A 26,738-nucleotide genomic window follows, 5' to 3' on the forward strand; every position below is an offset into this window, starting at 1 on the left:
TTCCAAACCTCAAACGGCACTACTGGGCTGCCCAGCTTTCTGCGGCCTCATGCTGGTTTTCAACGACAACCTTACCCTGGGTAACTTTAGAAAGGACAAGCACTACCCCCTTACTGCTCAGCACTTAACTGTACTCCGCAAAGTATAAAGATCTGATAAAAGATACATCAAACCTCTTTGTTAAAAATACCATCCGTGTCTGGTTCGACGCACTCAAGTTTAAAGATGAAACACCTGCACTATCCCAATTCTCACCTATCTGGGGCAATAGGGCCTTTAAATCCGGTTGGAAAGATTTGGGCTTTAAAATGTGGGCCGTCAGAGACCTGTGCAAAGTTGCAGACCTATTTGACAAGGACACCCTACTATGTTTTAATGGCTTGACACAGAAATTTGGTATTCCAACCAAACATTTTTTCAAATTTCTTCAAATCAGAAGCTTCATTTCAAAAACTCAAAAATCCCTAACATTGCCTACTCTAAACTCATTAGAGGACATAGCAATAAACCATCAGCTTAAGAAGGGTTTAATATCCCGTTTTTACAGCAACCTGGGTGCTGACCCATGCAAATTCTTAGGTTACTTAGACAACAACTGTATCTGTAAGCATGTGTGAGATCAACTGAAGCCTGGAATGTGATATTGTGTGGAGATTTAAAGTTGCTGGTAGATATTAACGGTGTCTCAGCTAAGGCAGAAGACAGCAGACACTGCACAGTGTCAACAAACTGTCTGGCTGTGGAAACTGAAGCAGTGCCTAGCTCCGGAGTCGCATGCGGCTCTTTATCTTTAGTCCTTTTAGTGGTGGTTTGGGAAAATACATTTTTTTTAAGTAATTAGCTGAAGTGTATTTTATTTATGTTAGTTATTTTTTAACTTGTAGTTCTAAATTGGAAGATTATTGTGATATTGAAATATAAATATAAAATTATATTCTATTTTTTTTTTGATCGCTCAAAATAAGCGTCACACTTGCGGAAGCCGATATACCCTGCGAAACGCCGTGCATTTATCGAGACTTTCAACCCCAGGTAAGACAATTCTAGATCTTCGGATCCACATTATGTCAGCAGCTCCACCGTGAACTATGTTAAAAACAAACACGCTCACACCTCACAGATGACAGCTTACAGTCCTGCGTAAAGATGAAAGTGACTTCGTACAGCCCCGATTTGCAGACGCTGTGCGCAGAGGTTCAGGAGCAGAAGTCCCATTGTAAACATATCAGTCAGACCCGACGATGTTTGCATGAACATGCTTTTCAGCATCTCTCTATTGACCACTTTTCACACACGGTTGCTGTACGGACACATTTCTCAATACTTAGGTCACGTTTGCAAAACTCCTCACACAGTGAGCACAACAGAAGTCTATGTGGGCTAAACTGAGGACCAGTTATCATTGTTTTGGCACAAAATGCATTCAATGACTACATCTCTCAAATTTCATGAATTATCTTCTCACTCAGACACAACAACTGCCAAAAATCTTTGTACGGACAGGACATTTTGCATGTGCTTACATACTGTTTTCAAAACTGTTAAACTTATGGCCAAAACAATAACACAATGCAAAACTTGAAAAGACAGCAAAATCCAACAGCAATATTTTATTGAAACATATTTTAAATCTAAAAATGCAGTTTAACCAGCCACAGCTTATTCTCATTGTAGATGAACATCTACACAGGTGTTACTCCTCCAATTTTTCAACTCCTTCAATTCTGGCAGCCAGAAGATTCTTTCCTAGGTGTGTTGCCCTAGATGACATAAGATGTGATGTGGATGAGAACCTGTGGCCAAATGGAGAAGACCGAGTAGATTAGCATTACTATTGTATGTGTATCAGTGGATGGTGTGTATACAAATTCTTGTATTTTGGGATTACTTAGTGCAAAAAAATAAAAATACATAAACAAATATTAACAAATTCTGCATGATGTCTGATTCATTCCAGTAACATATATTGAAATTATAAACAGAGATGTGTCCTTGTTTTACACAAGAAAACACTGTGTAATGCTACATGTTGTTAGTGTTTTTTAGGTCATTGTTTTGTGGGTGACAAAGTGTGTTTGTCGGCTGTCAACCTTTGCTAGTGTTCTGGAAGAATGAGGTTATTTGAGACCTGAATGAAGTGTTTTGGTAGTTGTAGTGCATTTTGAATGTGAAATGAACTGCTTTGCCAAGCTGACGGTCAGTTAGGAGGATTGTGTGAAGAGTTTTGCAAAAGTGACCTAAGTATTGAGAAATGTGTCCTAGCGGCTGTAAAAAACTGTAAAGCGCACAGCCCGACACACACCAACACAACAGCAGAGAGAGCGCAGACGTTAAGGCAGCGAGGCGCGATTGCAGGTGCCGCTCAGGTGCGTCCGCCTCCCCTGTAGCGGCGCTGCAGACCACGCCCCGCCACACACATTAACCAGGTAAAATACATATTTAGGCAGAATTTTGCAAATATCTATTTTTCATTTTTCAGCAGCTTAGTGCTTTTTTTCCCCAATTATTTTTTTAAAAGTCGGGTCAAGGCTCCAAAAACCCAAAGGCGATATGAGGGTGGCGGCTCACAACAGCTTTTGTTTGCTGGATCATTTTAGTTCAGCTGGGTGTCTTTCCTTTTGTTATATTTCTTTAAGAGTTCAAAATGTGTTATTACATAAATAAAATGTAATTTTCTCTGTAGCACTTCATGGATTTAAGCAACACACCTTAGTTGTTTACATAAAGCATAAAGGTAACACTGTATATATTGTTTTTTTTATCTTCATTTTAGATGTCAAAAAGTATTTGCAGCTCCCAGTGTTTTCTTTTGCGTGGAAACCAGGTCCAAATGGCGCTAAAGGTTGCTGACCCCTGGCCTAGCTGATTGGATTAGTTGCTGAAGTGTTTTGCCAAATAAAATGACTGGCTTTTAAGGAAATATTGATTATTGCAATTTAAACTGTATGAAGCGGAGTAAAGCTGTGATTAGAGTGTGAGGGGAGAAAGGACCAACTGCCCTGAAGGTGAAAAAGAAGATGATTGAAAAAAAAAAAAAAAGGGGGGGGGGGGGGGGGGGGGGAGTAATTTAATGCAGTGTAAAATATTATTTTTGACAAAAAAAGAAGAAGAATCAGAGGGAGAGTGTTAACAGTGTTAACAGGATGAAAAATTTTATTTTTTAAAAGTCTCAGTGTGTCAGTAGCAGGTAAACCTGGACCTGGATCAACCCACCTACCCACATCAGTAACATAATTAGAACTACACTCAGGCTCAGTTTTTGGCTAAACATTTCACAGCTTCAGCTTGTATGAACAATCATGGATAAAGAGATGCCCTCCAAATCACAAGCTGGCAAGTCGATCTGCAATATCACTGTGTGTGAAAGGACTCAAGATTTGCCACACAAGGAGTAAAGGTTCAGAGGAAGAGACTGAAAAATAACACAAGGCTGAAGAAAAACTGCCCATGGGACAGTTGAGAATGTACATGTCACAACTATGAACTGCTGCAGGATGTGGTAGAGGCAGACAGCAGTGGTGAGAAGGAGGAAGTAGATAACAACGAGGGAGAAAAGAACATGGAGGAATAGCCTGAGCAGAGATAACACAGTAGGTAGACTGGTCAGGGGTTCAAAGGCAACGAACGGCTACTCTGATGTATCCTTGAGCAAGGAAGGTACCGTCTCTACACACTGCTTCCCGGGTGCTGGATCAGTAGCTGCCCACTGCTTCACTGAGTGAATGGGTTAAATGCAGAGGACAAAATATCTCGGGACTACATGGGGTTGAGAAATAATGAAGGCTGTTTTTAATGTGGGAACACATAAAACCTGGATGATTAAGCATTAAATTCAAAGTGTTTATTGTCATGTGTATAAAGAAAAGCATGTCTCTGTGCAACGAAATGCTTTCTCTGTTGTCCACACACAGATGTCGGGTTAATATGTACAAACAGAACTAGAACAGATAAAATAGAAATACAGGGTGGGCCATTTATATGGATACACCCTAATAAAATGGGAATGGTTGGTGATGTTAAAGTCCTGTTTGTGGCACATTAGTATATGTGAGGGGGCAAACTCCTCAAGATGGATGGTGACCATGGTGGCCATTTAGAAGTCGGCCATCTTGGATACAACTTTTGTTTTTTCAATAGGAAGAGGGCCATGTGACACATCAAACTTATTGGTAATGTCACAAGAAAAACAATGGTGTGCTTGGTTTCAACGTAACTTTATTCTTTCATGAGTTATTTACAAGTTTCTGACCACTTATAAAATGTGTTCAATGTGCTGCCCATTGTGTTGGATTGTCAATGCAACCCTCTTCTCCCATTCTTCACACACTGATAGCAACACCGCAGGAGAAATGCCAGCACAGGCATCCAGTATCCCTAGCTTCAGGTGCTGCACATCTCGTATCTTCACACCATAGACAATTGCCTTCAGATGACCCCAAAGATAAAAGTCTAAGGGGGTCAGATCGGGAGACCTTGGAGGCCATTCAACTGGCCCACGACGACCAATCCACTTTCCAGGAAACTGTTCATCTAGGAATGCTCGGACCTGGCACCCATAATGTGGTGGTGCACCATCTTGCTGGAAGAACTCAGGGAACATGCCAGCTTCAGTGCATAAAGAGGGAAACACATCATCATGTAGCAATTTCAAATATCCAGTGGCCTTGAGGTTTCCATTGATGAAGAATGGACCAACTATCGTTGTACTCCATATACCACACCAAACCATCACTTTTGTTGGTCCAACAGTCTTGGAGGGATCCATCCAATGTGGGTTAGTGGGTCAGACCAATAGCAGTGTTTTGTTTGTTAACTTCACCATTTACATAAAAGTTTGCCTCATCACTGAACAAAATCTTCTGCGTGATCTGAGGGTCCTGTTCCAATTTGTGTTTTGCCCATTCTGCAAATTCTGTGCGCCGATCTGGGTCATCCTCATTGAGATGCTGCAGTAGCTGGAGTTTGTAAGGGTGCCATCTGTGAGTAGCCAATATCCGCCGAAGGGATGTTCAACTAATGTCATTCTCCAGTGACGTGCGGCGAGTGCTACACTGTGGGCTCTTGCTGAATGAAGCTAGGACAGCCACTGATGTTTCTTCATTAGTGACAGTTTTCTTGCGTCCACATTTTGGCAAATCCAACACTGAACCAGTTTCACGAAAGTTAGCAAGCAGTTTGCTAACTGTAGCATGGGAGATGGGTGGTCTCGTAGGGTGTCTTGCATTGAAATCTGCTGCAATGACCCGGTTACTGCGTTCACCAGATATCAACACAATTTCAATCTGCTCCTCACGTGTTAACCTCTTCGACATGTCAATGGCTGTGAACAAAGAGAAACTTGTAAATAACTCACGAAAGAATTTACGTTGAAACCAAGCACACCATTGTTTTTCTTGATGTGTCACATGGCCCTCTTCCTATTGAAAAAACAAAAGTTGTATCCAAGATGGCCGACTTCTAAATGGCCACCCTGTAGTATAAATAAATAAATGGAGACAAAAATTGAAGTGTTAAATAGATTTGTGTGCAAAAGAGCTATGAGCTTAATATGCTGGTTTAATATTTAAGATGACCTGATGTGCGACAAATTATTATTACTGTTAAAATAGGTCAGCTGTTCAAGAAACTAATTGCAGTGGGGAAGAAGGAGTTGTCCATCCACGAACTTCCCTATTGGAGGTGACAGTCATGGGTGTACAGTGTGTAGAGGATGGGACTGAGGACGCAACTCTGTGGAGTTGCCAGGAGTCGCCAGTGTTTGTAATAATGCTGGCTGAAGTCCTGTTGCTGATCCTGACAGACTGGGGGCCTGCCAGTCAAAAAGTCCTGTAGCCAGTCACATACCATGCAACAAGACAGTAGTATTGTAAGAGCTGTTAGCTGCTAATAAAAATAAAAGTAATAAAAGTATATTCAGCAAGTGAAACCATGCCAGTTGACCCCAGAACCTCCAGAATTGCATGATATCCCAGAGCACTTATGGGCAACCTGTCATGGTCCTGGGTCATGCGACCCAGTGTTTCTGAGTTTCATGTTGTTTTGTTATTTCATCTGTATTACAGTTTCTTTTCAGTTATCTAGTTATTCAGCCATGTTTAGTTTGCAGTTTAGTTCATGGTTTATCAGGTTCCCTGTGTGTCATGTCTACGTCTCCATGTTTCCTGTTTTACTTTGAAAGAGTCCAGTATGTTCTTTGTTCATTGTATTTAGTTTCCCTTCCCCTGCCCTGTCATTAGGTTCATGTGTGTCAGCAGTGTTCCCATGTGTTAAAGTTCCCATTGTTGTTTATTGTGTCTTATGTGTCATGTTTCTGGTCTGCCTGGTTAATGCTGTCATGCCTGTCTTGTCATGTTTTCCTGTTTATTTTGAAAGTCTAGTTTTCATGTCGTTGTGTTTTAGTTTACATTTCCTGTGCATCATTATGTTCACCCCAGTCAGCTGTTTCCTCATGTGTCTCCACTTCCCCCGATAACCTCATGAATGTATTTACTTCCTTTGTCTCTTACTGTTCATTGTTAGGATGTCTGCCAATTTCCCTCATGTCATCTAGTTACAGTCATAGTTCCTGTCACAGTCATAGTTTTACCTTTTGTTATCATGGTCAGTCATAGGTTCGTCATAGTTTATCATAGTTGTTCTTGGTGTTTCATAGTTTCATGTTTTCAGCCGAAATAAAGGCTCGCCTTCAGTTTGCAAACCAGCTCCTTGCCTCCAGTGTCTGCTTTTGGGTCCCCTCCAACAAACACACCGGCGCACCCCGCCATGACAGTACGTCCTGACCATGACAGACCCAGGAACAAATAGCAGAGAAGTAATCCAGGCAGTGGAGTTGTTATGTTGCCAGTGGAGGAGAGGGAGGAAGTTACTTCACTGGTTGCGGGTAAGCGTCAAGGCTTTTCCCTAGTTATAAGAAGCGCTACCCCCTCTGATCTTGAACTACCTCCGCAACATCCTCCAACCCCGTCCATGGCAGCATCAGTGGCCTGGTGCGCGGGCTGCATCACCACAGCCCCGTGGCTGCGCAGCCTCGCCACCGCCAGCTGTAAGCGTGCGAGTTGGCACGCTGAAGTTTGCCACAGCGCCACACCCTTCTGCGCCCGCTCCGCCCCTCAGCTCGCCGGTTTCTACTTTGCCGTCACAGGATGTTGAGGATGCTGTGGAGGTCATGGATTTCGACCTCGAAGAGCGGCAGCTCGTTGCATGCGCTCAACTAGAGGAGGAGCTCTGGTAGAAGCCGTGGCTCACTCCTAACTATGAAGAGATTTTCCTGGGAACTCGCCTGGCTCTCGGGGGTCCCCTGAGCTGCCGGGAACCTACCGCTCCGTCAGCACCCAGCTCCCCAGCCTCTGCAACACCGCCTGGCGCCCATGAGGCACCGATGTCTGGGTCATCCGAAACTACCATCAAAAAGAAACGGCGTTCGCGTCGCTGTCGCACTGCACAACGACCGGAGGTGAGTGAATGCAGTCTTTCATCACCAGCCTCCATTGAAACATTAGAAGTTGAACTAGATTCAGAATTACAGATTCAAGAGTCAAAGTTAAAAGAGACTCATAGTGTGAAGATGGCTGACTCTAGTACTGAGAATGGTGTGGTCTGTTCGTCTGGCTTCTATGAACAAGGAGTAAGACCCACATGGACTGTGAATCCCAGCACTGGAGAGTTTCAGCCTGTGTTCTTGTCACCGCCACCCGAACAGGTGTTTGACTGTCCAGCCTCTAAGCTGACCGGGGAATCCCCTGTTTTGTGTGTTTCTGTTTGTGAAAATAAAGACACTGTTTCAGAATTAGCCAGTGCTAACTTTAGGCTGAGTAATGCTCTTCTAACCCAGCCACAGCCAAGAGAATTTGTTTCAAAGATGATCATGGACAAACCTAGTAATCTTGTAGGGACCTCTGACACTACTCTTAGATTGAAAGAGATTTCCACAGGCCATAATGTTAATTGTGTGGGGAGTGGGGTGGAAGTGTTTTCTTCTGTGTCATTTAATGTGCCTGGGGTTCCATCAAAGACTGAGTTATCTGTGGCTAATGCATCCCTTCCTGACTCTGCTCTGCTCACCAAGGAGCTACTTGAAGAAGGCCCCTATGCTTTCATAGCAAGTAAGGATATTTCAGAGGAGACAGGTCATGAAATAAAGTATGAAAAGACTGAGTGTGAGATGTGTGATCACGTTTTGCCTGCTTTTCCTATTTTCAATGAACTGAAAACTGAAAATGCTGATCATGAACTCACGTTGAAACTTGAAGACGACAATATGGATTCAAATCATGGTAACATGAACTGTGAAACGTCCCAACCTGACTTGTGTTTTCCTCAGAATCTTAAGCAGGGTGTTTTTGGACTGTTTACCTCCAGCACTGCCACCTCCAATCAGAAGACTGTGCTCCACGTTGCCGCCGTTGCCGTCCACACGGTCGGCCACCAGACCTGCTCTGTTATGGACTGTTGAGCCGTCGACCTCCAGGTCGGCCGCCGGAACCTGGTGTTTATGGACTTTTGTGGTATCGTCCTCCAGGTCAACCCCCTGAATGTCCACATCGTAAACTGTGTTCTTTGGACTTCTGGAGTCAGGGTTCTGTACCTTTTTTGTTTCTGTTTGGGATTCCAGGTTATTTGTTTTTTGTTTCTTGTGTTCTTGGTCTGTTTCAGACCAAGTAAGCATCAGTAAGCCATTAAAGCCAGAAGCAGTGAATAGAGACCCGCACTAGCAGACACAGACAGTTTCTACCCACAAGCGATCAGGCTTTTGAACTGTTGACATTCTGCACATACCATTACACACTCACTTCAACTACTGGACTCGACACATTGTCACTTAAACCACTTTAAGTCCTCACTTCACAGTTTTGCACAAACTACTTTAATACTTTCAATGCGAGAGATCATATGACCGTGCAGCATTTAAAAGCGTGGAAGTACTGACCTTACTTTGAGTTTGATTCCATAATAAGTGACAAAAACATTAGCGTCCACTGTACACTGCGTGGGAAGAAAACGTCTTTAAGTTAAAAGTTAAAAGATTAAAACTAATAAAACAAGTTTTAAAAAGAGACTTTTTCATTTGATTACATTTTATATGATGGATTATGCAGAAAAAGTAGAATTGGGCTGAAAGGTCTATCGCTTTATTACCTATTCAGGTTGTAAATCATGTTTTTAAAAAGTAACTAAGTAACTAATTACTTTTGAAAATAAGTATTCAGTAAAGTAACGGGATTACTTTTTTGTGGAAAGTAATCAGTAATTAGTTACTGATTACTTTTTTCAAATAACTTACCCAACATGTACCCAACACTGGGTACATGTGACTAAACAGAAGGTTTAGTAAACACGTCGCAACGATATTCCTGTGTGAGGCTCAGTCATTTCATTTTTGCAACACTTAAGAAAAGCAAAATAGCTTCATATTCATTACATGACATAATGAATTTACAGTCGCATCTCCCTTTAAACATCAAACAAACAACAACAACAAAACAATTTTATTAATGCAATAATTTTGAATACTGCAATGCATGCCTTAGCATAAGCATAGACAGAGAAGGGAGAGGAGACGGAGGAGGGAGAGGAAACAAAAGCAGGGCTGCAGGTCCGGTGTCATGCTTAGGAATCAACCACACAAGCCACCTCTTCCGAGCCTATATCTATTCAATGCCAGATCCCTTGTGCATAAAATGAATGACCTGAAATTGCAACTAGTGGGAAATTGCTATGTCCATGACTGCTCTGCCTTGTTCATCATCGAACCCTGGCTTAATCCGGAATACCCGATGCTAGCGTGCAGCTAGCAGGACGCACTTTGGTCTGCTGGGGCAGGACAAAGGACTCCGGTAAGAGCAGACCAGAGTGCGTCTGTATTTATTTGTATGAAAGCTGGTGCAACAATGGGACAATTATAGACATAAACTGATCCCCAAACCTCGTGTACATATCTAAAAAATGCCAGACTTTTTTTCTAACAAGAGAACTGACAGTAGCGATCATCACGGCTTTGTACATTCCACCCGACGCCAGTGTAAACATGGCGCTTGCCCATCCTGCTGAACACCACTAACAAACAACAGCAGGCCCTGATGGTGCCTGATAGTGTTCACATTGTTGCAGGTGATTTTAATAAGGTCGACAAGAAAACTGTACTCCCAAAATTCTATCAGCATGTCAAATGTCCCAACAGGGAGAGAACACCCTAGATCATGCGTACTCCAACATTAAGCATGTATATAGAGCCATACAGTACTGGACTGGGACAAAAAAATCGGCCCAGGCATTTTGACTAGAGACTGGCCCACCAGGCATTATAGGAAGAACCAAAGAGGCCTTTGAATGAAAACAAACACTGTTGTGACAGTGATGTACACTGTCTTGTTGGTATATATGTATCAGTCTAATAAACTTAAACCTACACCATTCTCCCTATTCTGGTATTCGAAACAGTACTTAGCTGAAACCCGAAGACTGCTTGCTCGAGTTAACCTCCTGAACTATCTACAACACATAGTGGAAACCTGACATTAAGACAGAGAAGACTACAGGTGAGACATGATCGTTACTGAATATTAAAAATAATAAATGACAGATTTAGTGATATTTTCATTAACTATTTATTTACCACATCAATAAACCGCATGGCAGGCAAAATATTTTTTCTAACATGGCAACCGTTAAAAAGTGAAAGGAGACAGAAAGACAGGTGAGAAATAAATAGAAAGAAAAAAATCAAAATAAAACTTAATTGACTTTTTGATGGTATTTTACACACAGTACTAGGGATGGGTACCGGTATCCGGTGCCATTATGGCTCCGGTTCTGACATAAACGGTAGTAACCAGACCGAAAAGCGGCACACATTTCGGTGCTTTATTTCGGTGCTTTTTTTTCCTGAGCTGTGATACACTTTGGATTCTAGCCAATCATTTTACGTTTCCGAGGATAGTAGGCGTGCCCAGGTACGTACGTTCTTTTAGAGCAGAGCTACAGATTAAAAATGCCCAAAGCGAAGCGGTCAAAGTCTGGCTGTACTTCACAGCAAAAGATGCAAACTCAGCAGCAACAAGTGCTTTAAGGTGATACTGTGCAAAGGAGGTAACACCTCGAATCTGATGAAACACCTGGCGACGTATAGCATTTTGTTAAAAGTGCTAAGTGCTCTTTTGTTTAAGCACCGGTTCGAGCACTGTTTAAGCACCGGCACCATTTCAAAAGTACCGGTTTGGTACTGGTATCGGATAAAACCTAAACGATACCCATCCCTACACAGTACTGGTACAGAATCTAGAAAATGTGGGAAATACTGGCATCATATACAGTACTTACTTCTGAGGAAATTATGATGGGACCCTGGAATATAAATTACTATGTACAATAATGGATTTCTCTACATTTTACATCAGATGAAAACATTGGTTGTAAGATTCGGATAATTATTCGCTAAAAGCTAGACATTTTAAATGAGAATAAGAAAGAAGGGTATTTTGTTTGTGCCCCCCTTTTCCTGTTAATGCTCCACCTGGCCCCCCTGACAAAACTTTGCTAGACCCGCACCTGCACAGTTACCAGCTGTCAGCTACTTAGAAAAGGATCCTGGTGTTATTTGTCTCTCAGAAACAGTTCATAACTTCCCTTCAACTCATTCATGTCACCTCAAAGGTAAACCTGTTTCTCCATCACCTGTTCAGCTCTGATGATTCAGTAAGGACATCTCCTGGTTTCATCTTCATGTTTCCCTCTCACCACATATCCAAACCGACATCATGACCAGCAGCTTTTACAGCTGTGGCTCCAGCAAACATCAGCTGATACTAGAAAGTAATATTAAATAAATTCTAACGACAGCTGATCAAGCTTAAATGTGCTGCTGTTATTTAGCACAACATCGGGTTCCTCTTTCTGGTTCAAAATGGGTGATAAACAAACAAGAGAGACTGGACTTGTGACAGAAAAGCCGATCACCTGATTCTTGATCAGTTTCATGATTGAAGTAGCAACAGGAGAGGGAGGGGACAGAATGAGAGAAGAAGAAGCAGCTGTACAGCGTACAGGATAACTCCAGCTTTGTGTCTTGTTTTCATTCTAGCGTACGGGGCTAATCACGTTCCTTTTCAGCTCAATACGAAAGGCGTAATATTTTCTCTGAATACCGGGTTATTCCGTTTTTTATGGGACGGTTGGCAACTCTACTAACTAACCTTATGAATAAAATAAAGTTCACTATCAGTAACATCATAGCACCCGCCCAGCTGTATAGAAACTCCGTCATTCTAGCTAGTACACAGTACGAGTTATTGTAACATACTGTAAAAAGTTAGCACAACAAAAATAAACTACACCTAAACTTGGTTTATATCTGACCCAGGTCATAACTTCTTACCTGAAGTTCAGTTCCCCTGATACCTTTTACCGCTGGCCGCCCCAGGTCTCTCCTTCTCCTGTCTCACCTTTCTCTCATCCACCTGCTGGCCTCCACCACTTGCTAATGTAACTGAATCTGTGGAAGCTCCGCCATGTCACCACCAAACAGTTGAGTTATTTTTTACACATCTGCCAGCATCTGGCCAATCCACCACCTTTCATTGTTTATACCGTTACGAAAAAAAACGAAACGAAACAAAAAATCTCCATCTGCCCACCGAGTCCAGCTATAGCTGCATATGTGTTTAGTAGTAATTTCTTTTTGTAGAGGGCTAGCAAAACAACCATTTTCAAGGGCATTGCCATATTGGAATCCCGACTTCTCTGACGAGGCTAACCAGAATGCCATTTACTCGAGTGTGACATCATTCCCAGGTCCGTGTTCTGATTTCCGAGGTAAGTCGAATGCAACACACGAAGTAACAAATAACAACCCTATCTAAATCCCAGTAACGATTAACACATTCTTGATTTTGGCATAATAACTAGTTACCGTGCTCGTTACCACAATAATAACGTAGTTACTGTAAAGCGTTACTTAATAACGCGTTATTCCCTACACTGATAACAGTGCACTTAAAGAAAACATGTAGAGTTTCATCTCTTAGGAGGGGGGTCTAAATTTTTTTATACATTGATGATTTAATAGTGTTCTCCTTTTAAGCCGGCCTGCAAGATTGAAACTAAAGTGTTGTAAAATACCTCACTGACAACAGTCACAAAGTACGCCTCTCCAAATTAAAATGGGCTTTGGATCACACATCAGATGGAATGTCCTTGTGGGTAAAAAGGATTGCAGCGATCCAACTCATTCCAAAATCACAAGGAATTTATTTTATTTTATAAATGAATTTCATTTATTTATTTTTTGACATGATGTCATGAGATGCTCCAATATCAGCAATGATACATGGGAGGGGACTGACTGGACATGACAGATTACAGCGGACACCCAGACAAAACTTTTACTGATTTAAAACTACAGACTCCACCTAGTTTGAATTACCCTTTTGCTGTAGGAGCAGGGGGAATGACAGAGAACAGACGGTCAAAAGACATTGTAGGTTCACATGAGCTTGTGGGCCATTCAGACTCAACCCTTTAGCTCCCACATTATATTCTGTGTCACTGATTCCTGTAAAAAAAACATGTATTTACTAGCTGCATGTTGGTTATGGTATCACTTTGTATTTATTAAAAAATATCACAGTTAAAGGTCATTGCTTCTCCCATATGATTTTATAGGAGCCTTTTCTGGAATCTGGGCATTCAGAGCTGACCCATAGGACGTGCCACTGGCTAACTCTGAGGGTCTTTGTGGATGATTCAGCATCATGCAACCCAAAATATAAAGCAGGATAGCAGTGGTCACAGATCACCATAGCATGAGGGGATGCTCAGGTGGCAGAGCAGATCACCTACTAACCGAAAGGTTGGTGATTTGGTTTCCCTGTGTGCTCCAGGTTGCATGCATGAGTTTGTGAGCGAGGCAGGTTGTATAGAGAGCTGAGCTTATATTGACTCAAAGATTCTATTTTTCTGCCAGTTATAGGGTGGATCATGGGGCAGAGCCAGGAGTCAAACAGAATATGGAAATTAGACCACAGAATTAACATGAAAACCAAACTAACTTCATCTCTTAACACAGATTTACGGGCCAAGAGTCAAGATACCCAGGAGGAGAAGCCCTGATGTTGCCCAAAAGACAATTCATCTAACTTTTTTCCTTTACTCATTCTCCTTATGATGGCAAAAAAGGGATGGCACAACAAATACATGGTACAACTCTTGTATGCCCAGATAAGCCTTTTGATAACCTATAAATAGACTATTATAATTATAGTATGCAAATTTTACAGCTACTTTACTAACAAATTACTTGTGCACATTCTGTGTAGCAGCTACTTTAATATGGTGATGCCAATTCCTGACACCTTAGAAACCTGCCTCAAATCCCTCCCTTGTCCTCCTTACTCATTTCCCCAGTAAATATAACAACTACAGCTGTAAGTTCCTTTGTGAATTCTACTGAATTCTAAAACTCTAAAAAAAGAATTCTATGGTCTGTCTGTGAAGGTCCTCGGTCATCCAGGTCATTGTAGTCTAAGGAGCTTGGAAAGAAAAGTATCTGGACTTCTATAAGTTTCTTGAAGGCGTTTCACCTCTCACCTGAGAAGCTTCTTCAGTTCTAAGAGCAATTGGTACAGAGTCACAGATTTTTAAGCCCTGTTGGGAGTGTCCATAAGAGTGTTGTGGACCCCCTATTTATCCTCTGCTTAATCACAAGAGTCAAGGTAAACAATATATACGCGGAGTTTTTTCCTCAATAGTTTCGTCACATTTACTGTTTAAGGACAGCACTAGCAAGCACTCTCTGCTTATGACCAAAAAATAAAAAAACAAAACAAAAAACAGCCTGTTCGTGTTGGTGGAAAAATGTACAATGTCGACCAATCAAAAATGATATGGCAACATGACATTTGGTTGTTTAGGGAGAGGGGGAAGTTTTAGGAGTGACGGCGAGAGAGAGAGAGAGAGAAAGACAGACAGACAGCAGAAAAAGAGAGCGAGCGAGTTTTGAAATGTGAGAGATTTGTGACGTTTAGCATGTTTGGAGTGTGTAGTTAATGTGTAGTGTTGTGGATAGTTTTGTGTTGTGTGTCAGAACAATGAGGCGACTAGGGATGGGTACCGACATAAATGGTAGTAACCAGACCGAAAAGCAGCGCACATTTCGGTGCTTTATTTCGGTGCTTTTTTTTCCTGAGCTGTGATACACTTCTAGCCAATCATTTTACGTTTCCGAGGATAGTAGGCGGGTCCAGGTACGTACGTTCTTTTAGAGCAGAGCTACAGATTAAAAATGCCCAAGGCGAAGCGGTCAAAAGTCTGGCTGTACTTCACAGCAAAATATGCAAACTCAGCAGCAACAAGTGCTTTAAGCTGATACTGTGATACTGTCAAAGGAGGTAACACCTCAAATCCGATGAAACACCTGGCGACGCATAGCGTTTTTTTTAAAAGCCCAGAAATGCGCCGTATTTGATAGCTTGCTGCGAGATCTCACACCGAGCGCATCTACTGCGGGTGTGGTGCCTGTTATCGGACCCAGAGTTAGCAACATCCCCAAAAACCCGAAGAGGAGAGTCCTGGCCCCTAGCCCTGCCAGTGTAGCAGAAATGATGACGGATGATGATGCAGCAGCAGCCGTTCTTCTCTGCGGGAGTAGCTTAATGTTGTTCGTGTGTAATTTACGTTGAATAGGCTAACCACGTTATTACATTAATGCATGTCAGGTGAACTAGCAAACATCATCATAGCTACATGCGGCTGTCTTCTTGTTTGATGGCAGATACTCCCTTCACCCTGGCCAAAAAGGCTAAAATGACCAAAGAAGAAGTGGAAAACAGTTAAACATGAGAGGTTTTTGGACAAAGTTTGTGTTTTTTCCATTGATTAAGCACTGCTTCCAGCCAAGAGTGATACCATATATGCCCCATAGCTGCAGAAAAGGCTAACATTGTTATCTTTTTACAAAAAAAAACAACAGCTGAACATGAGAGGTTTTTGGACCAATTTTGTGTTCTCCATTCTTTAAGCACCGGTTCGAGCACCGTTTAAGCACCGGCACCGTTTCAAAAATACCGGTTTGGCACCGGTATCGGATAAAACCTAAACGATACCCATCCCTAGAGGCGACTGCGGTCTCCAGGTAGAAACAGGAGTGATACACCTGCTGCTGTCAGACCTGCAGGTATCAGGCTGTGATGTTCTCCTTTATAGTGGACAGAAAATTTTTTTTTGGAGTGGCACAAATAATTTGTGTGGCATCTTATTGAATGCAGAACAGCTGATTGTTATGTAAATAGTTTGAAATGGTTATTTGAAAAAGGGTAAAAGGTAAATAGCTGCAAATAACTTTGTTGTTTGCAAAACTTGTGCATAGGATTTTAAAATTGACAATTTATAATTGCATTTAAAGTTATGAAATATGATTCATTAAACATGTTTGTGGTTGTTACAATAAAAATATAACTTTTTCTACTCGGATTTTATGTTTTTTGTCTGATTTTTAGATCAATTGTGTTAATAGAGTATGTCAAAATGAAAACATGACTGTAAATTCAGACCTGTGAGGTTGTGCTGAAAAGAATGATACCAAACAAGGCAAAGTAAATAGTTTTTAAAGGTAAAATGTAGAGGTAAAATCAAAAGTAGTTAAAAATGGCCAATTATACCCTGGACACCAGAGGGTTAAACATTACGCAATAGTTACTTTTCAAGTAATTAATTAATTAATTAATTTGAGAATATTGTAAATCAGTTACTAACTTTTTTAAAGAAGTAAAGGAAAGGAAAAACACCACATATATATTGTTTATCATGACTCTGGTTTTACGTGGCCTATCAACACAATTTAAAAACTGGTATATATCACCTTGTTGCTTTGACATCTTAAAGTGGTCATGTGATTGGCTTACCATGACTACTTTATTCCTCTTCAGTCAAACAGCAGCACTCATGCGGTTGTTTTGCCCCCTTATATTCAGGTGTTGTGCCAAAAAGCGATCGTTTGCCAGAAAGTGATTGCCGTCCACGGGAGTGCAAGCAGCTGCTTAAAACTATAGCGCCCAGATTACTTACATAGTAAGCTACTTCCGTGCAACTGATATAAGATGAGGTAAGCTGAACAAAGCTTCAGCCGTCTGTTTGTTGAAAAATAGTAATGCGACTGCACCACATTTTCTTGTTAGTAACTGTAATGGCGTTGTAACGATAGAAATAGTAATTACTTAGATTACTCGTTACTGAAAAAAGTAACGCCGTTAGTAACACCGTTACTTGTAACACCATTATTCCCATCACTGCTGATCAGTAAGATAACCTGTGTTATAGAGTCTAAAAGCTGCTGGTAAGAATGACCTGCAGTAGCACTTCTTCCAAGACTGTGGGTGTAAAAGTACACTGCTGAACGAGCTGCTCAGTGTGAGGTGTTGTCCATGATGGATCTTAGCTTAGACAACATCCTCTCCTCCCCAACCTGCTCAATGGACTTCAGCGGCCAGTCCAGGACAGAGCTGGCACTCTTGACCAATTTGTTGAGTTTCCCCCTGCCCCTCTCTGCCATTCCACCACTCCAGCAGACCGCAGCCTAAAAGATGGCAGACGCCACCACAGTGTCATAAAACGTCCTTAGGAGTGTTCTGTTCACCCCGAAGGATCTCAGCCACCGTTGCAGGTGGAGTCAACTTAGACCCTTTCTGTAGAGTGCATTTGTGTTCGTGGACCAGTCCAGTTTGTTATTGAGGTGAACCACCAGGTATTTATACTCCTCCACCGTTTCAATGCTGAAACCCTGGATGTTCACTGGTGTAATAGGGATTGTCTTCTTGCTGAAGTCAATCTGTGGCATTGATGCAAAGTTGGTTCTGTTCACAGCAGCTGACGAAGTCATTGATGACCCCTCCTGTATTCCAGTTTGTTTCCCTTTGACACCTGACCCACAATGGCGGTGTCGTTTGAGAACTTCTGGAGATGGCAAGTGTCCGTGTTATAACTGAAATCTGCAGCGTGTAGGGTGAAGAGGAAAGGGGCGAGTACTGTTCCTTGTGGGGGCCCGGTGCTACAGACTACCACCTCAGACACACAGTCCTGCAGCCTCACATACTGGGGTCTAACCCACTGCAGCTTCCCCCTTAGCACTGAGGGTTGGATTGTGTTGAAGGCACGGGAGAAATGAAAAAACATGACTCTCACAGTGCACCTGGTGCTCTCCAGATGAGAGAAGGCCCAATGCAGCAGGTAGATGATGTTCGGCTGGTAGGCAAACTGCAGCGGGTCTAGGTCTCTCCCGACTAATGGGCGAAGGTGGTGTAGTATGATCCTCTCCGTGGTCTTCATCAGGTGTGAAGTCAGTGCAAAGGGTCTGAAGTGGTTCGGCTCCTTGGGGTGCGTTGTCTTTGGGACCGGCACCACGCAGGAGGTCTTCCACAGAATGGGGACCCTCTCCAGACAGAGACTGAGGTTAAAGATGTATGTGATAGCCTCATAAAGTTGATCTGCACAGTCCCTCAATAGTCTGGAGCTGATTCCATCTGGACCCGTGGCCTACCTGGTTTTCATCTTCCTCAGCTGACTCTCTGTTCATTCCCTCTGTGTTTCCAGATCTGAAAGCCCTCCAAAAATTGTGGCATAGGCACACTTTTTTCAGGTCATCTCTGAATAAGCCTATGATTCAGAAGTTCATTCATGAGGATGATTGCAATTGGGTTGCTGGTAAGACCTGTTTACAGTGTAGGAGGTGCTCCAGTCATCCACAGGATTTTCTCCCTTTCTCCCAGAGTTGCTGTCCAGCAGAAAGCTGTGGGGTTGCTGGACCTGATTAAAGAAAGCTGGGAGGAAGGTACAAGCCTGGCTAAGAATACGATTCAATACATGCTGGACCTGAGAGCAAAGCTGCACACATTGGGGAGGTTATGACCTTTAGTGGTCACGTGGCAAATGGGTGAGGTAGACTATGAGGTGGTGCGGTGAAACAGAGGTGGAGCCACACAGGTATATCACCTCAATCTCCTAGAAACATGGAGAGATGCTGAGAGGCTTCTCTGATGAGTCTGAAGGAGAGAGATTAGTTGGGGCCAGAGGTGCCAAATTCGATCATTCCCATCTTCCTCCATTGTGATGACTATCTCACACAGGTCCAGAGAGCAGATGTTGCTACACTGCAACAGGAGTTTGTAGATGTGTTCCCCTCTGCCCAGCCATATGATTCCCATGGAGTGCCCCTTTGAAACACAGCCTGGTGTGACCCTGCGTTCACAACCTTACAGGTTACCTGAGCACAAGAGACAAATGGTTCAAAAGGAGTTGGCTGAAATGCTAAAGCTGGGAGTAATAGAAGAGTCACACAGCACGTGGTGTAGCCCCATTGTTTTTGGAGTAAAGAAAGATGGGGCTATATGGTTCTGTGTTGAATATCTCAAGGTGAATGAGATCTCACAGTTTGATGCCACGGGTCGACGAGCTCCTGGACTGGTTAGGCACTGCTCACTTTTTGTTACAATGCTTCTTCGGTTTGGCTTGTGTCAGATCCCCAGCGCCTCATGGACCGCATGCTGTGTCCACAAGCTACATATACTGCTTCTACCTAGATGATGTTGTCATCCACAGTGAGACCTGGGTGGAGCATGTGCAGTGGGTGGCAGGGGAGACTGGCTTTCGCAGCCGGTGAGCATCTTCTAATCATGCCTTCCCTATTTCAGTAGTGGCCATGCCGGAAAGGAAAAAGGAGTTGTGATGGTGTTTTACACAGACAGATTTTCTCATCAGTCCAAAGAATATTTTCCCAAAAGACTAATCAAGATGTTTTTTGGGCAAATGTGAAATGAAACTTTGTGCTCTTTTTGGTCAGCAGTACATCACAAGGTTTGGACAGCTGATGTGTGACCTTTTTCTATATTCTAGTGGTAGATGAATAGTAATAATAGTGGTAGATGAACATTTGACTCTAAAATGTATGTTTCAGGGTTCCTGGGTTGTTGATCCAGTGTTTTCAGTTTGTTTATGTTCACTGTTTATAGTCCATGTGTTTCCTGTCTTAGTGTGGTAACCTTCTGACTATGTGCATTATGTCTAGTTCCACGTCCTGTTGTGATTAGTTACATTAAGTTCAGCTGTGTACTCAACACTCTCTTATCACCATCATCATTAGCCTGTGTATTTAAGTCCTCAGTTTCCCTGTTCCTTGTCTTGTCATTGTAGTTGTCAATTCCGCATGTGTATTTCAGTTCAGTTTGTCCCTGCTTCGTCTCCGCTGCCAGACGTTTCCGCACCTGCTGGTCCTGCTTCATCTCCACCACCCACAGCTCCCATGCCATCGCCTGTAGCTCCTCCACCCGCGACTCCCACATCGTCACCTGCAGCTCCTCTACCCGCAGCTCCCACGCCATCGCCTGCAGGATCCACCTCGTCTGGTCCTGCATGCCAGCCACCTGCCAAGCTGCCCAACAGCCTCCATTCACAGCTTGCCCTGTGTCACTGCCATTTTCTATGCGGGCCGTCCTCTGGATTGGCTCTAGCGCTGCTGTTGGCCATGGGGCTGCCCGACTGAACTGATTCATCTCAGCTGCTGGCAACGGTGCAGTCCTACTGAACTGATTCATCTCAGCTGCTGGCCATGGGGCTGCCCACCTGAACTGATTCAACTCAGCCGCTGGCCACGTGGCAACCCACCAGAACTAATCAATTTTAGACAGCCTTCGTTCTCATCATGCAGAAAGTAACAAATAATCTGCCAAGTATGTGTGTCTAACTAGAAGCAATAGCGTTTGAAAGACACCATTGATCTGTTATTTATATTTGGTCCACATAGTGTGGAGGGTTAATAGCACTACTATGAGAGCGTACAATGGACAATAAATCATTTTTGTTTCAACAAATGGGCTATAAGAAATGTACAAATTAGTTACTCGGCAATGGGGAAGGTGTAATATAATTAGCTCACAAATTAGCCTATAATTAGCTCATTTGCCTAATTATAGGCCAACTTCCAACCTTCCTTTTATCTAAAAAAATTGTGAAAGAGTAGTGGTAAAACAGCTAACTTATCATCTGAAGAGGAATGGAGTTTTTTCCTATCTGTGCTAGGATCAATTCTGTTCAATATCAATAAAAGGCATAGCATACATTTTCACTCCTATGCAGGTACCCAGCTTTATCTAGCCACAAACCAGATGATACACATCAATTAGTTAAACTATAGGACTGCCTTAAGACACAAAGGCCTGGATGATCTCTAATGCTTCTAAATTCATATAAAACTAAAACTCCTAAATATCTTTGAATTTTTGAACAGGATATGACCTGCAATTTGCATATTAAATTAACATGTAGGATTCCTTTCTTTCATATACACAATGTTTCTAAATTAGAAACATCTTTTCTCAGGGTGATCCTGAAAAACGAGGTCAGGCAAGGTTAGACTTCTTGACTACTGGAATTCATTATTATCAGCAGAGGCGGAGCCAGACATTTGAAACACCCGGGGCTTAGCCCTAAAGGGTAGTATGCATGTGGTATTTTTATTTTTTTTTTTTGGGGGGGGGGGGGGGGGGGGGGGGTTAGAAATGACTGAAAGATTAATAGGCTGTGTTTTGAGTTTTGTTCAAAAAAGAATGACTTCATATAGGGAAAAATATATATCACATGTGCAGGACATCTTAAACTAGTTTTTTAATTAAGCAGCAAGGCAGAACAAAGTCGGGGCTGTATCAAGACACAGGGACTAAACCCCAATTCAACCAGACCCAGAACTGATCCGGAATTAAAACAGGACTACAACAGTTCAAAATCAGGACTACTGAGGACTTAACCAAGACAGAACCAGAATCAGAACTAGATGATAGTAGCACTAAAAATCATCATAGACCTGCACTACACTTATTTTTTAATTCCACCAAAGTACAATATTTAGATTGAGAAAAGTTTATATAATTATTTATCCTTGTTGTGCGAACAAGCCTGCATAACTTAATAAATATAGAATTTGAAAAATAACAAACCTAAAAAGAAACACTAGGTACGAGATACATGAGGACCTATGATACGGTGATACTTTTGGCAAATGACCATTTGACTAACATGTGTGTCTCACCTGCTCTTGTTCATCTCTGTTCTGTCCTCATTCTCCATCTCCCTCTCTGTTCCTCTCTCTCCCTCTTTGTGCTGACAATCATCAAATATACAGTTGAAACCACATATTTATGTACTGTTCAGATCAAAACACAAACACTTTTTAATTGTAACATCAAATCGGACTAAATGTTTATTTTTTTAGATTGATAAATATAAAAAACATATTTGTTAACTTTAAGAGTAAAGAGAGAAACTATCTGTATTTCTTAATTGCAAATGGCACCAAATTGTATTCAAACTGAGCCACACTTATGGAGCTCCACAGTTCTTTTCCTGGTGTTTTGGTTGACATCTCTTGATTTTCCCATTTCAAAAAAACAGGCTCTGTGTTTTGCCTTATATGCATCCACAGCTGTGCCACCAGTTTACTCACATGGACTCTACTAACCTATCAGAAGCTTCTTCAGCTCAGAATGGAATTGTCTGGAGTTTCTTACTAATTAACAATAAACTTAATGTATATGTACTCCTAAATTTGATCAAAGTGATAAAAAATAGACAGCTCTGTCTCTCTTTATTCTGACATTTAACTAATTCAAAAGATATTTCAATATTTATCTAAAACAAAAGTTTACTCTAAATTGATGTTGTACAGTAAAAATGTTTTATGTTTTCTCCCTAAAGTGTAAATATCTGGTTACAAATGTGAATATCCTGCTGTGTACTGAAATCCCTCTTGTTTTGCATAGAAATATACTGAACAACATACAAAGCATAATATATAAAATAACATTTACCTGAGTTTTTTCTTTGAAAGAAGCCTCTAATGTCCATTCTTATATTTCAGTACATAACTGAAACCGATTTAGTCGGGGAGGGTAAGAACTGAAAATATGAAATAAACACACGTAAGCTAAGACTCTAAAAAAATAGCATTTGTTCGGCTTTTCATTTCGCCATTTGTTGATTCACTTGAAGAGCGAGTAACGTAATATTGGTCAAGTGATCAGTTTGATATCAATCTTTCGTGATGCACCGTCATATTTACATTATTTGTACAGTACGAATGATTTTCTTTGGTAACTGGTCAAACTTAAGCTCTCCTTAGTATGGCTGGCTCCGTTTCTCCAACAGCGTACACAGGCAGCAGCTGCCCCGCCCCCTCGCTCAGTCACTTAGTGCCTGAGCTCGGATCATACCAATATCAGGGGGGATTCACGCACAGTCGTAAATTCCCACAGTGTGCACTATGTGCTTCGAATATTGTGTGTACTTTTTGTTTTATACAGTTGTCAGCCAGACATCTAACTATGAAAAAATTACACTCCAAAAGACCCCGGGCTTCTGACAAAACAACCCGGGCTTAAGCCCAGTAAGCCACCCCCACGCTCCGCCCCTGATTATCAGGCTGTCCTAAAGACTCCTTTAAAAGCCTTCCGTTGATCCAAAATACTGCAGAAAGAGTAGGGGATGAGAACTAGAAATGGAGAGCTATTTTTGACAAATCATAAAGTTAGGACTAGATCAGGTGAACATGAATCCTCCCTTAGTTATGCTGCAGTAGCTCTAGGCTACTTAGATACCATTAATTGCTGCCTCTCTTCCACAGCATGTCTTTTGTCCGGTCTTCCCCACTCTCATCCCCTATGGTCGCGGCAGATGGCTGCCCCTTCATGAGCTGGGTTCTGCTACAGGTTTCTTCCTGCTTAAAAGCAAGTTTTTCCTTCCCACTGTCACACTGTCTTTTAAAAAGACTAAAGCTTCATTTTTTAACAATCTTAGCCTTATTCTCTAACTGAAGACCCTCACCTAAAATGGCCACCACCTCATCGTCCTGGATGACCTCCAGCGATCCTGACACGACGAAGCAAAGGCTGTCCACGCTCTCTCCAGCATGATAGATAAGGTCACCAGGGGCACTGTGGATGGTCTGAAACTCCATGGCCAGAGCCCGCAGGCAGCCATCACTGGCCAGGCGAAATGCCGGGTGTTCCTTAAACACCTTCCTGTTGAGGTGGACACAGATGTCTGCTCGCATGTCCTTTGGACAAATCTGCAGCACCTGCAAACAGAGTTAGACCAAGGTGACGTCACACAGAGCCAGATAAATAATGATCATTGCTAAAATGTCATCAGTAGTTATATTCAGGATTTCCTAAGCTGACGTGAAAACAGAAATACAGTTAATGCAGACATAATGATGCTGCCCTTTTTATGCTTCATTTCCATGCTGATGAACTACATTCTACTTACTGTTCACCAGCAGTTCACCAGCAACTTTTGAAACTTATGAAATCCTTGAGATTGTTTTTCACTGTATCATCAAAACATTTAAAAACTAATATCAATAAAAACTGAAGTTGCACATGGAATAAACATTGTTCCACTGCCAATCCTTTTGGTCATGACTGCCTGAAGTATTGACTAAGTACAGGATTGGCTGTGGCACCTTCCTGATGTATTCATGGATCTTTGTTGTTTTATCCTGGACAACAAAGACACTAACTAGTTCTTGGCCTCCTTCCTTCTCTTTAGCATACAGTCTCAAGATGCTCGATTTAGGGTTTATACCCTCCATGCATGGTAATCAGCTTTGTTGTCTTGATGTCAGTGGCTTCTATGTCCTCCTTTGGCCATATTATTATTCCAGCAAGGTATCCGGTGGCCAGTGGGGCATAAGTGTCGATTGCCCAGATCTTGTTCATTCCATTCAGCTGACTGCTCAGGACTTGTCTTACTCTTTGCAGGTATTTAGTGGTTGCAGTTTTCGTAGCAGCCTCTTCATAGAAATATATTGTGATTTATTTGTGCAGAAGAGTATGAATGGTTCCATCCATCCATCCATCCATCCATTCGCTTCCGCTTATCCTTTTCAGGGTCGCGGGGGGCGCTGGAGCCTATCCCAGCTGTCATAGGGCGAGAGGCAGGGTACACCCTGGACAGGTCGCCAGTCTGTCGCAGGGCCAACACACAGAGACAGACAACCATTCGCACTCACATTCATTCGCACATTCACACCTAGTGACAATTTGGATTTTCCAATTAACCTATCCCCACAAGCTGCATGTCTTTGGACGGTGGGAGGAAGCCGGAGTACCCGGAGGGAACCCACGCAAACACGGGGAGAACATGCAAACTCCACACAGAAAGACCCCGGCCTGGTGTTGGAAATGAATGGTTCCATTTTTTCAAAACTAACTTAAAAATTTAAGAATTCTGGTTTCAGTTTGGTTGGGCAGTGATGCTACTGCTAAAACTGTAGCTATAACTGTATAGAAGCAAAAATTCATAATAAATAAAAATACAACCACAACCAGCTGTTTCACTTCCAATAACACAATGATTTGGACTGAATTCTTACCTTGTCAGTATCAATGCCTCTTGACATGGACCAGGTGGACACAATGTAGTCCATCACACGCTCACTCAAGCCTTTAGGGACCTGGTAGAGCTTGAGGAAGTCTCTCACACTGTTGAGCATCTCATGGTACCTGTTGGTGTTGGCATACATCTGCTGGAAGATGGTGGTGACGTTACCAAAAATGGTGGCATACAGCAGCGCTGTAAACAGAGGACAAAAAACATTAAGTTCTTATACTTCTCTACAAAACCTACTGTTACATTGTCGATGTTATATTGTCAAACCTGTCTTTATTATTCACAAAACAGAATTTCAGTGTCGCAGCAATCACTTCAGTCACTTGTAGATGTGCTCAAATACCATATTATAAGATATGAAATGCTAAAAACTTATTGTGTTACAGAATAAGTTTAAACAGAAAATACAAAAATGTGAAGACCATACGAAAGTCCAGTATGAGATGCATGAAATGCCTTTATCCATTAACTATCTAATTCCATTGACCACTGCCACAGTCATGCGAATAAACTCTGCTTAAGCTGACAGAGGACTCTGAAGAGTCTTTTGATTCAAACAACGACAAATTACTCTGATAAATAATATGAAGGCGTCACATCAGACCATAGAAGATCTAACTCATCAGTCCAGGAATCTGCAGTCAATTTTCACTTACAGCCCTGTGACTGCTCTGTCAATGACGAGGATGCACACATCCTTGACAGGGAGGAATGCTGGTTGAGGCCATTTATATGAAAAGGGAAAGACCGTCTCTGAATCGCAGAGGGGGCCAAAGGGTACATCTTTCACCATCTCCCAATGCAGTGACTGCATCCTCTCTGTCAATGGCGCCCATGGCCATTGATCAATGGTCACTGATCAATGGTCAGTGGTCACTAACATATTAATTTTAATCAGTGGTGCTAGGTTGGGTAGGAAATTTCTATCCATAGCAATGCTAGAATACTTGTACAAGTTGTCTGAAATTTCTGAAACTCCTCATTATATCAGCTACAAATAGCTCCTCATTTAGCTCCTAGTTCAAAGAGATTGAAGTGAAAGATAATAAAAAGTGACAGGTTTTTGAAAGTTTTTTTGAAATCAACAGCAGAGAAAAGACCAGATTTGTAAAAGCACATCAACATGTTGTGTGATTCACTTAATAAACCTCAAAACACTCTTTGAAATAACAATGACAAAGAAGTGTTCCGGAAAGAAACATAATTTCAGTTTTATCATCTGTTTACTTTCTGTTAATCAGGCACTTAAATGTAAATGCTCAATAGTTGCAACTGATTTTTTATGGTTTAAGGTTTTTGTTCAGTGAAATCACAGT

At 42.0% G+C, this 26,738-nt stretch overlaps 1 protein-coding gene across 4 annotated transcripts in view; it reads right to left on the reverse strand.

Moving 5' to 3' along the window:
• LOC101482017 (voltage-gated delayed rectifier potassium channel KCNH1) overlaps positions 1-26,738 on the reverse strand; it is a 105,783-nt gene that overhangs the window by 32,214 nt on the left and 46,831 nt on the right. For 3 of the 4 annotated variants that reach the window (XM_004572629.4, XM_076884577.1, XM_076884576.1), the window contains exons 8-9: positions 25,406-25,605; positions 23,854-24,106 (exon numbers count right to left, since the gene is read on the reverse strand). In XM_004572629.4, the coding sequence (XP_004572686.3) occupies positions 23,854-24,106; positions 25,406-25,605 (453 nt within the window). Of the gene's footprint in view, positions 1-22,571; positions 22,930-23,853; positions 24,107-25,405; positions 25,606-26,738 lie in introns of those variants that run through there. The other variant, XM_076884578.1, reaches the window with a different exon arrangement.

The sequence above is a fragment of the Maylandia zebra genome, linkage group LG6 (assembly GCF_041146795.1).
Source record: "Maylandia zebra isolate NMK-2024a linkage group LG6, Mzebra_GT3a, whole genome shotgun sequence".
Classification (NCBI taxonomy): domain Eukaryota; kingdom Metazoa; phylum Chordata; class Actinopteri; order Cichliformes; family Cichlidae; genus Maylandia; species Maylandia zebra.